The 14015-nt window shown below is 41.0% G+C and overlaps 1 protein-coding gene across 1 annotated transcript in view; it reads right to left on the minus strand.

Moving 5' to 3' along the window:
- Positions 1–1434: 1434 nt before the first annotated feature.
- The window catches only part of reck (reversion-inducing-cysteine-rich protein with kazal motifs), a 74762-nt gene continuing 62181 nt past the window's right edge, over positions 1435–14015 (minus strand). The window contains exons 20-21 of the mRNA XM_075452297.1: positions 11687–11842; positions 1435–4077 (exon numbers count right to left, since the gene is read on the minus strand). Coding sequence (XP_075308412.1) covers positions 3856–4077; positions 11687–11842 — 378 coding nt within the window. The 3' untranslated portion in view covers positions 1435–3855. The remainder of the gene's footprint in view (positions 4078–11686; positions 11843–14015) is intronic.

Consider the following 14015-nt stretch of genomic DNA (forward strand, 5'->3'; position numbering starts at 1 on the left):
AAGCAGCATTTAGCTGTTATGCTGCAAACAAGTGGAACAAACTGCCAGTGGAGATTAAACTTTAAATTCATTTGAATTATTTTATTTGTTTCTCTTTATATTCTTTTATGTATTTTTAATGCTTCTTACACTCCCTGCTGCAATGCTTTTATTTTATGTAAAGCACTTTTTTTTTTTATTATTAATATTTTTATTACGTTTTTCAACATGAATACAAACAAACAAAGTAAAATAACATGGCCACGAGAAACAAACAAACAACATGTCTTGTGATGAACTCATACATCAGCATACCGTGAGAGTATCACTGGGAGGATGTGGGAACAAAGTACACACACTCAGTCCTATTACAAATGACAGCGATGTAGCAAATACACGTAGGGCAATAATGAAAATAACAGCCTATTTAGAGAGGAAATACTATTTTAACGAATCAATAAATCATAAAATTAATCATAACTAAACTTATATCCAGTCACATCACCCAAAAACATCAGTTATCCAGTTTTCCTCATTACCATCTATCATCCCTTTTAATACAATGGTTGTAAGCCTTTTACCTACATATTTAAAGAAAGGGGTCCAAATCCTACCAAAGTCATCAATCTTACATTTGTATCTGTACGGCAGGTATTCCATTGGTAGTAAGTCAAATTTAATTTTGTGCCATCCTTTAATTGTAGGTGGGGCATTATCAATCCATTTAAGCAATATATTTTTACGTGCAGCAAATGTGAGAATACTGAACAGTCTTTTGTGATGAGACCCTTTAATATGACGACTAGGCAAGCCAAGAAGCAGAATGTAAAGCACTTTGAATTGTTTGTACATGGAATGTGCTATACAAATAAATTTGATTTGATTTGAAATAGGGAGGGGGGTCGCTAAGCATCTCCCTGAAATGAGTTTTTGGAACTTGGGACGTCTGCATGATCCCACACACTCACGTTCCATTTGAGAGCAGAATTATTTTCTTTATTTTAATGTTATAGCAGAAATCTTTCTCTGTCCTGCAAAATAAGAATATTATGTCTCTGTTTTAACAAAAAGTGACAACACCGACTTTTTGTCAGACATGTAGCATTAGCCTTTTCTTTCCAATCTTTACCGCCACGCCATATGTACCAGTATTTACAGAAGGCAGAATTAAATTCCCAACCAGTAACTGTAGGTCAATGTAAAAAAAGAAAAGAAGATGCTCCATGGTGTGGTTCTGTATGAGGCAGGCTAGCAGTTTCCCCAGATGCTAGACTAGTGTTTAAGCTAGGCTAAAAATATGCTAACTATGTCCAGCTAGCTCCAAGCTCTTCAGGCTACTGCAGAGGATTGTTAATTATCCAGTGAGAGAAAGCGAATAAGTGTACTTTCATAAGTGTACTTACTTCTCAGTTGAGGAATAATTGATCAGGAGCAGATGTTTCTGTAAAGCAGTGCAAGTGAAGTCTCAGTTTCATTTAGTTTTTTGTTGATTTAAGATGAATTTTATTGACCTCATACAAAATCTTGAAATATAATTAAAATCCATTTAAGCTCAAGAGACAATACAAACAATAATAACCATATTCACATTAATAATAATAATAATGATAATAATAATAATACAAATAGTAATAGATGGGAGAAGCTGTGGGGGTTCCCTGCTACAGAGCTGCCTAGCACAGTAATACTGTTAGAGATGGGGACATGTTGTGCTCTACAGGCAGACAGACAAACACACACACAACAGAACAACACACACCGTACTACATTCTGGAATAAAGACACTTCATAATTGTCATCATGCAATAAAGAATAACAATTATTTGTTTAAAAAAAACATGGCACATAGGTGATCAGTATTTAAATTTCATTATTAGATCAATATCAAACATAGACATTTAACAAGTTATTGCTTTTCATTAATACTTCATATAAGACACTATATGCAAGGCATACTGTGGTAAAAAAAATCTTCTCTACCTCAAGTGGACTGGAGGCAGCGATTAAATGATTGTCTTTGTTGTTTAATGGCTTCTTTCTCACATGAACTGAGAGAACACATCCCTTTTAATGCTTTTCAGTACTACTGGCCTCATACAAAAGGACTGATGATCCAGGCTTCACCACGTCCTTAAATCAGAATGGACCTTTCACTTGCTGATGGGAAACGTCTGTGTAGCGCTTTGTTAGAAGTGGTGCTCGTAAAATACCTCATTTCAGTGCCTCATTTACACTCTGAACACGAACTAAGGAAGGCACTAACACATATCACTATATATTATCTGTCTTGCAGATTGTAATCCTGTAAACAAAGGCAGTAAAATACATAAAAAAATATATAAACAATAACACCTACTGAAGAGTGTCCAATCATGGCCATTGTTTAGCTCAATAAAGTAGCACTTTCTAAATTTCAATCATCTAGGTCCGATTATTCATTAAAAGTGGAGATATGTCCATCTTAATTCATCGTGACATTTCCAGGTATTTAGCTCTAACCACTGATCTCACAGACATTCTGACATTTGAGCTTTGGCTGCTAAACAAGACTCCATGAGCAAGCCTTCATGAACTGATACGTTAGTTAGTTGACGTATAACAAATTTTCATCAGGACAAAAGCAAGTTCCCAACTTGAAGGGAAAACATACATTTTTATCCACTATTAAGTGACATAATCTTCACCAAGATGGTTGAAGAGGATAATCTTACCATTGATTCACCATAGATGTGTAAGAATCAGAAAGAATGACCTTGTGCTCATTTTGGAAATCTTATGTTCTAAAGTGAATCACCTTAAATCTCACTCTGCCAAAAATGAAGTTTTAAACCCTTTTCTAACACGTCCTGAGGGATTTTTTTGTTTGTGTAAAAAGACACATCATGAGCAAAACCAACCGTCGCGGTTGGTATTCTTTCATGCACTCAGAGTGTACTTGTGTTAATGCTGCGATAGGAGCACCACATCAGATGAAGTGCTATCACAGCTGCTTTGGCAAAAAAACTTCCATGTCCTCAGGGAAAACCTGATCAAAGTCACAGTTTGACCTGCTTCACTGCACTGCTGCGTGAAACAAAGCAGAACCGGAATGTTTGTCAGTATTTCAAACGTGTGTTAGAGTTTTGATTGGTCCAGATTTGGGGCACTTTGGTGAGTAGTGAGAGCTGACTTTGGACGCTGGATTAATTCCACCGGAACTGGCTCAGTCCACGAGCATGGCACTAACACTGATGAGGTTTGAGGTTCACACCTTTTGGTTCGTATACACCTCACATGTATATCCACCAAACACTGCAGTACAGACTGTGTGTGTTCATGTACAGGAGGCTGAATCACTTAAATGCTAATCTGGCTCAAACTGAACGGAGACATGTTGACGTAGTGACACCAGTTGTGTGTGTCTGTGCAGCAAAGAGAATTCCAAGTAATTTATCACCCACCCGTGCTGCCAATTGAGGATATTTTGCCCTCGTCTGTCTTGGACCTCCTACTGGACACACACATCCACAGCCTGGGCGCCAGACAGAATGAGTCATCAAATTTACATTCCCACTCAAGTTTTCAGAGGAGAGTTTGCTGCTGGCACTGCTCAATAAAAACTGTTGGTATGAAGCCAAATGCTTCTTAAAGGTCAAACACACACATGTACACTCACACACTTCACTGGAGGGGAACCCAGTGAGTAAATCATCACTAATTAATACTGTTCATACAAAAGCTTTCCATAATAATAGCTTTTCCGCCAGCTTGATTGTTTAAAACGCGGGTGATTCAGAGGGAATGATTGTCAACATGGCTGCCTCCTCCGGCTCCATGGCAGCGCAGACACGCTGCCTGGATGGCGCTGAGGAGAACCTGGGTCCGAATAGTAGGCACTTAAAGCTGGTGGAGTCCCGGCACTGCTGAAATCAGGAGAGCCAGCAGGAAGCACAGGCCAGGGGGCAGAGGTGAGGGCAGCGAGCCCCCGGAGGACTGGATGGAGGAAGTTTTGATGTCGGAGGTGAGGAAGGCAGACAGGGGCACATGGGAGACCAAAGTGGGGCTGGCATAGTTGATGAGGGAATCGATTTTCTCAGCCTCCTTACTGCAGGCTTCAATCTGGAAAACACAAGAAGAAAGATCTGAATTTCACTGCAGCACTTCCTCAGTTTCTTTGTCTTTTTTTCAAAATTCGTTTGAGAATTTGAGTTTTAATCAATTCATATTACACATTTGGATCCAAGCAAAATGGTTGGTTACGTGTTTTGGATGCGTCATGCGTCACAAACAGAGCTTTCCAGCACAGATAATCTAATCTAATTAAGGCTTCGGTCCTGTATGTTGCCCACATTTGGCTGCGTGTGATGTAGCCTACCTCCTTTTCAACAGATAACAGGGTTTATTTAGGACGATCGCTCTGCTGTCGTTGCTGGAAGCCATGTTGAACTGACTGACATTCCCATGCATATAGCGCAGTTTGAATGGCTTAATGTGATTGGCTTATGAGTAAATCGTCTCTCACGTTGGATGCGTTCTTATGATTGACTGAAACAAGGAAGATATCTGATTGGTTGCAGATCGTTCCGTGTTAAAAAAAAGACATTTGAGGGTTGACTCAAGTCAGGGGAGTCTCAGAAATCACACACAAATGCAGCGAATTCCACAGATCAGAAACCGTTTGTAAATCAAGTTATATTTGTGTGTGCATCAGAAATACATTTGTGAATCTTATCCTGCACATTTGTGAATCTTATCCTGCACATTTGTGAATCTTATCCTGCACATTTGTGAATCTTATCCTGCGCATTTGTGAATCTTGTCCTGTGCATTTGTGAATCTTATCCTGCGCATTTGTGAATCTTATCCTGCGCATTTGTGAATCTTATCCTGCGCATTTGTGAATCTTATCCTGCGCATTTGTGAATCTTATCCTGCGCATTTGTGAATCTTATCCTGTGCATTTGTGAATCTTATCCTGTGCATTTGTGAAAGATGGATCTGTAGGATTACACTAAAGTTGGCAACTGCATTACAAATGTTCTAAACTTTAGTGCAATCCCACTGATCCATGTTTGCTATTCGTTCTGCACCTGACCCCCCTCCCCTCAAAAAAAATTGTCTGCTGACTAAAAAAAATCATGTTGTTGCACTGATGCACAACTTTGGCTCATGACCGCTCAATAGTGAGTTGGCCAAGAGACATGGAGAGGAGGTAGTCGTATACATTTAAAGGAATGTACTTGGTAATGACCACATTATAATGTAGTTCTTTTTATGACGGCAGCCTGGCACGATAAAGCATATGTGTGCAGTGGAAGCAAAAACTGTGAAGAAGATAAATCACAAAAAAAGGGTTTTAAACTCACCCTCAGTCAACTCTTCTTTTTCAGACAGTCCTCTCTGAGTGTTTGACAGTCCTTCACTTTACTAATAAGCTACCTTTTGTCGTAATTCCTTTAAACTGTACTCAGAATTCGCGGAGAGCAGGCGAAATCCCGCTCTGTGCTTTAGGATGAAGTTTATCGGCTGTGCTTTTGAATTATCATCATCATTATTATTTCTATTTACAAATCAAACTATAAGTGCAAAATGAACAACATTCAGACATGGTTAGGGATATATAAAGTACCTCAGTCCATGTCAGTGTCTGTTAATTAGGAGCTGAGAGGCTGTTGCTAAGTAACAGTCCAAACTAATAGCCTTGCAGAGGAAGCTTGTCTCAACTGCTAAGACTGCTTATTGTTGTGGGTTTTTAAAGGTTTTGATTGAGATTTTGATTTGATACATGTGCTTAAAAACAAAAAAAAAAATCACATGCATTGTTCTCATCTTGAGTGTGATATCGCTTTTATTCAACTGTTCTACAAAGAGCATTTATCAATGAACAGTAACATAGGACATATCCAGATTTTAAGATTGCCACCTTTCATGTAGGTGAAAATCCCCTGCATGAAAGGTACTACCTCCAGTAGGGGTCCTTAGGCAAGATCCCCTTACCCTACCTGCCTCCCTGTAAGTCGCTTTGGATAAAAGTGTCTGCCAAATGCATAAACATAAACATAAGCTGCATTCAGGATCATTATCTCATTATCTATATCTTCGTTCCCATTTTTTTCACTGTTGACAGCATTAATGATAAACTCAGTTCCTCAGGTTTTGGCGCATTATAGTTCTCAAAAGACGCCTGGCAAGAGCAACTGATTGAAATGGGTCTGAATCAACCTTGAGTAGGTAGACAAGATGGCTGGAATGGAATGCTGAAATGCGTTTCTTTTCATTCTGACTGATCAATTTTAATAAAGCTTTTGTTGTCAGACTATTTCAAAAGCTTCACACAATGGCAGCATTCACATACTCTGAGGCGGAAGCCTGCAGAGGCACAATCATTCCTGGCACAATGAAATACTGAGTGTAAACTATGCTACATGACTCCCTTTCTCCCTCTAATATAGCTGACAACATAAAAAAAACAGAGTGCAAATGATGCTTTCAGACAAGGTGAAATTTGAATCATATTCTTTAAGTCAACTCATTGAAACCATCAACTTTTTTTTGTTTTTTGCTATTTGACCCAGCTGTGACCACAATGTTAATACTGGCCTGAGCCCTCAAGTTACATGAGGCATGCAGACACTGTGCTCAGACTACCTGTTAGGTTATAGGTGTGTGTGTGTGTGTGTGGGCGGGGGGTCGGGGGGTGGTAGCACTGAGTGGTATCTGGTGGGCGGGGCTCTTAGGGTATGTTGGCTGCCCGGAGGGCCACGCTCCCAGTTCCACAAGGTTGCCTGCCCCTTAATTTTAAATGCTCACTATTAGAAAATATGGAAGAGCCAGAGGGGCGAGGGGAGGGGTCTTCCCACACCCTTGTTACCTGGTTGCTGCCTGGGGCGGGAGGGGCCAGGAGTAGGAGTTGTCCTGTTGGTTTGGGGTCTGTGGTGGCTGCGCCACAGCCCAGCGGAGTTGGGGGATGGATGCTATTCATTTATTTATTTTTTATTATTATTAGTTTTTTATTTTTGAGTTTTCTTATCTGATTTATGGGGTGACTGGGTCTGGGTCTGGGTCTTGCTGTCCTCTGGCCTGCTTGTGCTGTTCCTGATCGCGGCTTCACCCACCTGTGGGCAGGTCTTGTCTCCCGGGGCGCTTGGCCAGAGGTGGATTGTGGCCCTATACACTTATACACTCATAATTAAGCATGGTTATTATGTGGGACCTGTGTGGGACCATCTATGTGTATTGCATGTTCATGCACACACACACACACTCTATGATTGTTTCTTCCTATTTCTGTTCCTTTCTTTTTCTTTGCTCTCCCTCTTTCCCTGTCCCCTGGTCCGGTTCGGCACTATCACATGTTAAGTATTGTAACAAAAATAAATAAATAAATAAATAAATAAATGAGCAGTTGAAGGGTATCAAGGGGAGCTTTACATTCATAAAGCTTCCCTTGGCATGGGACAGGGAGAACCTCACAGCTGGTCCTCTCATGTTGATCATGTTAAATGGTTTATTCAGAATGCTTCTTACTTCAGCTGTAAGAATACTTTAGAGATAACGTCTTTTCTCTGTGTTTCTGTTGTCGAGTGAAGTGGTGCTGCTCAGGCTTTGAGGAGATTTCGCACTGGATGCTTGTTGGACTGAGCATAAGATTTTTTAAGGTAAAGCTTATCTAACACAACTGATTGAGGGGTTTGGTGATTTATTCATTTCCTTCCTCGGTTCAGGTAAATACGTGCATATTCAAAGTAAACAGAAGAAAATTGAGCTACAAAAGAAAATGGACCAGACTCAGTGAATAATTCCCTAAATTCAACAATTAACCTTCTAATACTGGGTCAGTACCCAGTAAAGAACCTTCTGATCCCTATAATCCCTACATAGATCAGTGAGCAGTGCTGACCAACATGTCACCTGAGGTTCCCATCAGGTGGGAACCTCCTTTCATCGGTGTTTCGTCTAGTTAGGCCCACGACACCTCCAGGAGGCTAGACAGTGATCACTGGCGTCCCAGAGTCACTCCCTTAATGCCAGCCCTCACTGCTCCTCACACCACAACAGCCATATTTTCTTCCACAACCACAAGCTACCCCAGCCTCTCACCAACTGCAAACCTGTCATAGCGGGGCAGGGATGCAAACCCTGGTTCGGGTAGGGGGTAGAAATAGAAGAGGTAAAGATAAGTAGGAATGGGATTCAAACCCTGGTTCGGGTAATGAAAGTATGGAGGGTGCCAGAGGTGGAGGCAGGACACACTAGCAGATTCAGCAGAAAAACTCACCAAACAGTCCTACAATCACTAAAAATGCCAGCAAAAACAAGGCCATTTTTTGTAGCCTGAGATTGACCATTTATGGCCTCTTTTAAATCAGATGTTGGTTTTTCACTGTCCTCTTTGTGTCTTTATTTTTTATTCTCGTTCTTTTCAACCTTCGTCCTTTCACAGCACTGAACTGATTTTGGTGTCGAAATTAAATCAGACTGCGACCAGAAATCAGCCAGAAAACACCTGTATGGAGCACAGCCGTGATTTGGTGTTTTTTAACCCATTCTTCTGGATGCTTTTCAGACATTCTTACTTGAACTAGGACAAACTCGGGCGCATCAACAAGAGCACGTGCATGCTGGTTAGCTGCAGAAAAGAGCCTCCTCCACGTGGAAAGCACCCGTCATTAATACAGTACATCTGTCCTGCTAATATCTGCTGTGAAAAAGTTCAGTTTAATAACTTCTTGAAAGTCAAACCTACTGCCAGTGGAGGTAGTGCATAGGTCAGTGCATTGTTGCTTGTTATTACATTACATTACGGTAATTTTGCAGATGCTTTTATCCAAAGCGACTTACAATAAGTGTGTTCCACATCGGTAGGCAAAAGAACTCACAAGAAATCACAAGTGCATTTCCTTTCAAAACCAAACAACTAAGAGCATAACTAGTGCTAGAGTAAGTGCGGTAAGTTAGGTACCTAAACAAATGGGAAGAGAATTTAGAAAACAAAGACAATTTAGGAAACAAATAAGTGCGTAAGGAGCTAGGACGAAACAGGTGATGTCCTAAGAGGGCGGATCTGGGTAGTGTTTCCTGAAGAGATGGGTTTTCAGCCTGCAGCGAAAGATGGGCAGCGACTCAGATGTCCTGACATCAGTCGGGAGATCGTTCCACCATGTTATCTTGTAATTGCAATGGGAATTCTTTGGGAATACTATTGATTTGTGACATTTCCAAACTAAACCAGTTGTAGGCCAAGTAAATGAGTGAAGAAATGAGTAAATAAAAACTTTGCTAGGTTAAGGACAAAATATCACCTGAAAACCACGAAAAGTACTACATTTCTTCTCCCCCCTGAATGAGTGGAATGAACACCAAAATTAGAAATGCTATCCAAAAAGAAGACTGAAAAGAACACGTTAGTGTTGTTGGTGACTCAGATGGGACATCCCTGACCCGAGTCCTGCCTGAAGTGAATGCCAGAGAAAAGGCTGGTAATAATTTGTATAATCCTTGTCTGCACGGGGATCCTTGCAGGGTTTTTATACCGTTAGTCTCATTCACAAAACTGACTGCTTTTATTGCATGTGCTCCTCCAGCCAGGGATAAGAGAAAACCATGAACTGACAACACTTGGTGAAACTGCGATGGCCTTAGCAAACTCTGCTGGATTTTGCTAAACAAAGGTGAGTTTCTGGCTCAGCTTGCATAGAACATTCATTCATCACTCTCTTCACGAAGGTCCGTGTCTGTGATTCCTAAAAACATGTTCTTTGTGGTTTTTCATTAGCTAGCTCCTCCAGTATGGCAAGCTATTCTGCTTTGTATGATTTTCCATCTGCAAAATTTGTCTGAATCATATGAGATGTATAAACTTTATTTGATACCAACAATGATGCTGTTTGGACAGTGTGTGGAGTGTGTGTGTTTTTACTCTCTCAAGGTTCATGCTGTTTATTCTCATTGGCTCGCAATAGTAAAATAAATAAATAAAAACAACTTAAACTTAAAGATTTCATTCTTCCATGTACCAAAGAGGCTCCAGGGTCCCAGGTTCGATTCCCAGCTGGGGCCTTTCTGTGGGGAGTTTATGTGTTCTCCCTGTGTATTAGTGGGTTGTCTCTGGGTACTCTGACTTCCTCCCACTGTCAAAAAGCATGCATGTTAGGTTAATTGGTCTCTCTCTGGCCATTTGTCTCTGTGTGGCCCTGTGATGGACTGCCCACCTGTTCAGGATGTACCCCGCCTCTCGCCCAATGACAGCTGGGATAGGCTCCAGCCACCCCTGAGACCCTACAGTTGGATTAAGCAGGTATAGGAAATGGATGGATGTACCAAAGATTAGAAGCATAGTTTAAATTTTTTTTAAATGGATGTTAGGTTGATTGGCCCTAAGAGTGAGTGAGTGAGTCTCGTTTGTCTCTGTGATGGACTGCTGACCCAGTGTACCCAGGGTGTACCGTGCCTCCCGCCCAATGACAGCTGGGATAGGCTCCATGCCAAATGCGGCAAACCTCCCTGAACTGAAGCCACGTTGACAGAAAGAACGGTCCAAGATAATGATCCCTTTGAACTTGTTCAAACGAATGGCGGTTCTCCAAACTGCTGAATCATAGAGCGCATTTAGTTTTTCCATTTTGAGTTCATTCAAATGAGTGAGTCATTTTTTATGCATTACTGTATTTTTCAGTTTTTAAAGAAAAAAATCTAAATTTAAAACCTGGGGGGGACAAGATGTTTTATTATGTCCTGATGGGTGAAACTGTGAGAGCGACTTTACCGTTATGTATCAGTTTTAAATAGAAGGTGTTGCGAGTGCCTCTGCATTCAGTCTCTTTGTACCTGCAGAGCTATTAATTACAAAGAAAACAGATAACAAATATTTTGAATGAAAATATAATTTTGCGGCCTCAAAGCCAAAAGCACCAATACGCCAATCGGGTGCCTCGTCTCAGTGCAAGCCACCAGGCGTGAAAAAGCTTCTTATGTCAGTATTTCATGTCCAACGGGGGTCCCAACCGCGTCCCATGAGGCAGCGACCTGCTGTTGCTGCTTTATAAACATATCTGTGGCCACACAAACAGCAGAATATCATGACAACAAACTACTGGCATAATCCCAGTGAGACTCAGTAAAGGAGACAGATGAATCGCCCCCCCCCCCATCACTCCAATCATGAATATTTATGTTCAGAAACATAATTAGCAGAGCTAAACACAGATTTGTTTGCACTCGTGTGTAGAAAGTGTTTGTATACTTGAGTGAGAAAAGAAATCAACTTTATTGGCTTTATTGTCATGTTTAACAAAATGCGTCTCCAATCTTAAAAATGGATAAAAAAAAAGTTTCTTGTGCTCTAATACCAGAAAGAGGGAGTGATCCCACATAATTCCACTGTCACATGATCTCTGATATGGAAACTGTCTTATAATTGTCCAAATCGCCAAGCCTGTGTTGCCTACGATGCCTGCGCTGCTTTAGCCTCTGTTAGATTTGATAGTTTATGGAATGTATTCAGAAACAGCACTCTTTTTCAATAGAATGTGAACTTAAATGCTTCTATGCAACAGAAAAAATGAGCTTTTCACAGCATGACCGTGAACAAAATGTTCACACACACTTAGGATACTAACAACTGAGACGTAACACACTGCAGGGAAGCGCAAAAGTTATAAGAGAACAAAAAAACCCCAAAACGATCCATCTATTTGTGTGGGCTTTTAAAACCACAAGTGTGTGTTACCTGCAATGGTGTCGGCTGGTGGTCCACTGGGACGATGAGGACCACCAGCTGGTGGTCGATACTTAGGTAGCCAAAGACGTCACACTGTGGTACAGAGACATGAAGCCGCAGGATCTGAAGGATGTTGTGGATGGTCACCGGCTGGTTCTTATTCAACTGCACACAGAAGACCACAGACAGGAAGAGTTACATAAATGATGCTGTCTTACTCTCAAGCAAAACTTAAGTGCCATTTGAAAATATCAACTAAGAAGTACTGAATGTCAAGTACGCTGAAAAAAAACAGCCCTTTCATGCTCAAAGTGTCGGCTTTTGTTACACCAAGGTGATGTTTTTTAAACCTAAGAATCAAGAAGTATATTTTACATGCATTCTGAATAAGGCATGCCTCCAGCAACCTCAGTATCAATATGAGCGAGAGACATAGAAGTGAAGCCTCGGATTAACAAGGTCCGCGTCAGGTGTCAGGACGTGCTGATGGTGAGTGGGCTACTGGAACATTCATGGAATAGAGTGAACAATCTCACATTGCTGGAATTCTACTACTCCAGCAATCCCAGTGAGAGGGGATATGTGCAGAGGATGTGGGACCAATGGATACTTCAAAACCCAACATCTAAACTATCTAAGAAACAACTTCTGACCCTGTGTTCTAATGTTCGGAAAAACGGAATCTGCTATCACAATTAGAGATCAATGAGGTACAACAAAGATGCTACGGCAAGGGGGAGCCAGGACGGCAGGTCAGGGGGGGATACATCGTCATCGTCCCCACCCAAGAATGGGTACCAGGCCCCATTGGAAAGCCCCGATAGCCTTAACACAAGGGCAGCTGACCCGGATACTTGGAGCCTGCGTGGCCATTTGCCCAGGCTAAGAGACGACATACCTTCTGAACAACGTACTATACCTACTGGGACCATCACAGAGGTCGATGAGCTGATGTACAACACAGCTGCAGTGATCCTAGAGATGCTTGGCAACAAGATGAACAACACAAAGAACAGTAACGGAGACGAAGGTTGAAGGCCAAGATCAAGGCAGGGAGATTCAGAGCTTCAGAGAGACGCAATGAAGAGGAAATTACCGAAGAAACACAACAAACTCTCCATACCTGAGGCCCTTGAGACGTGTCAATTCAACCCTCATTTTACAGCTGCACATCACTTAAAATTCTTAAAATTATTTTATTTTAATTTGCATTTAAATTGAGTTAGTTTAGAGTTGGAAATGTACACAGAAATATTAAGATCAAAATGAACAGATACCCATTTACAACCAACACAGTATGGACACATCGATGTTATCAGCTACAAAGTAAACTTTTCGTCTTTCCATGGAAATCATAAAAAACAGTACGGCAGACTGAGCCGGACCGAGCATCCACTGAGATGTTAAACCGAAGCACTCATTTCCCCAGACGTTTGGGCTGGAATGCAAATGAGCAGCTCGCATGATCAAAATATTTTTGATGGTAATTATCAAGCTGCAGACGTCTGACTTTTTTTTGCTCAAAGCTCAGAGTTTTTCTGAGGTAACATAACAAGTTTCACTGGAACTCGATAAGGACAGAGCAACAATGAGATTGGTCCCTCGGAATTCTCCATTCTATCAAAACAGGAAGCCTTTACAAACACAAACGGATGTGAAATGTGAAAACAGCTACCAACCAAGCCCAGCTTGTCATTACACGGAAGGAAATGGAAGAAATCAATTTGTTTAGTAAGAGCTTCACAAGTAGCAGGTGGGGTTGGGGCCAGTTTCAGTGCAAGCAGCGCCAGAGCCACTACTGAGAACTATTATATGCTTCTGGGTATATGAAGCTTGGAAGATCCTGGAGGGGTGTCATTCTCTTAAATTAATTATTATAAATAATTATAAATAATTATAATTACAATGAATTGAATTCTAATTGGCTTGAATTGGACTTTATTATTTAAGTGCCTTGAGATGACATTTGTTTTATTCCGCGCAATATAAATAAAAATGAATTGAATTGAATTGAAAAATTAAATTATTGAATGACGTAATCATGCATTGAATCAGTTCATTCAGTTTTACCGGTCTGAGAGCTAAAAGAGCTTTAGCGCATTTTCTAAACGTGCATTTCTAGTTCTGTTTGAATCTTTACACCCAGTGTTAAAACAAATCCAGGCCATGTCATCTATAATCACTTTGGTGTCAGATACTGCTGTTTGGTCGGTATGATAAAGTTGTTGTTGGGTGCTAAGATGCGCTGTCACAAACTGTTCATTACGACCAAAGGCCACATAGGAAGGCACGTGGAATGGACACTGGAATAGGTCGAAGGGTATTTATTTCGGGCACA

This window comes from Odontesthes bonariensis, chromosome 20 (assembly GCF_027942865.1).
Source record: "Odontesthes bonariensis isolate fOdoBon6 chromosome 20, fOdoBon6.hap1, whole genome shotgun sequence".
NCBI classification, from domain to species: domain Eukaryota; kingdom Metazoa; phylum Chordata; class Actinopteri; order Atheriniformes; family Atherinopsidae; genus Odontesthes; species Odontesthes bonariensis.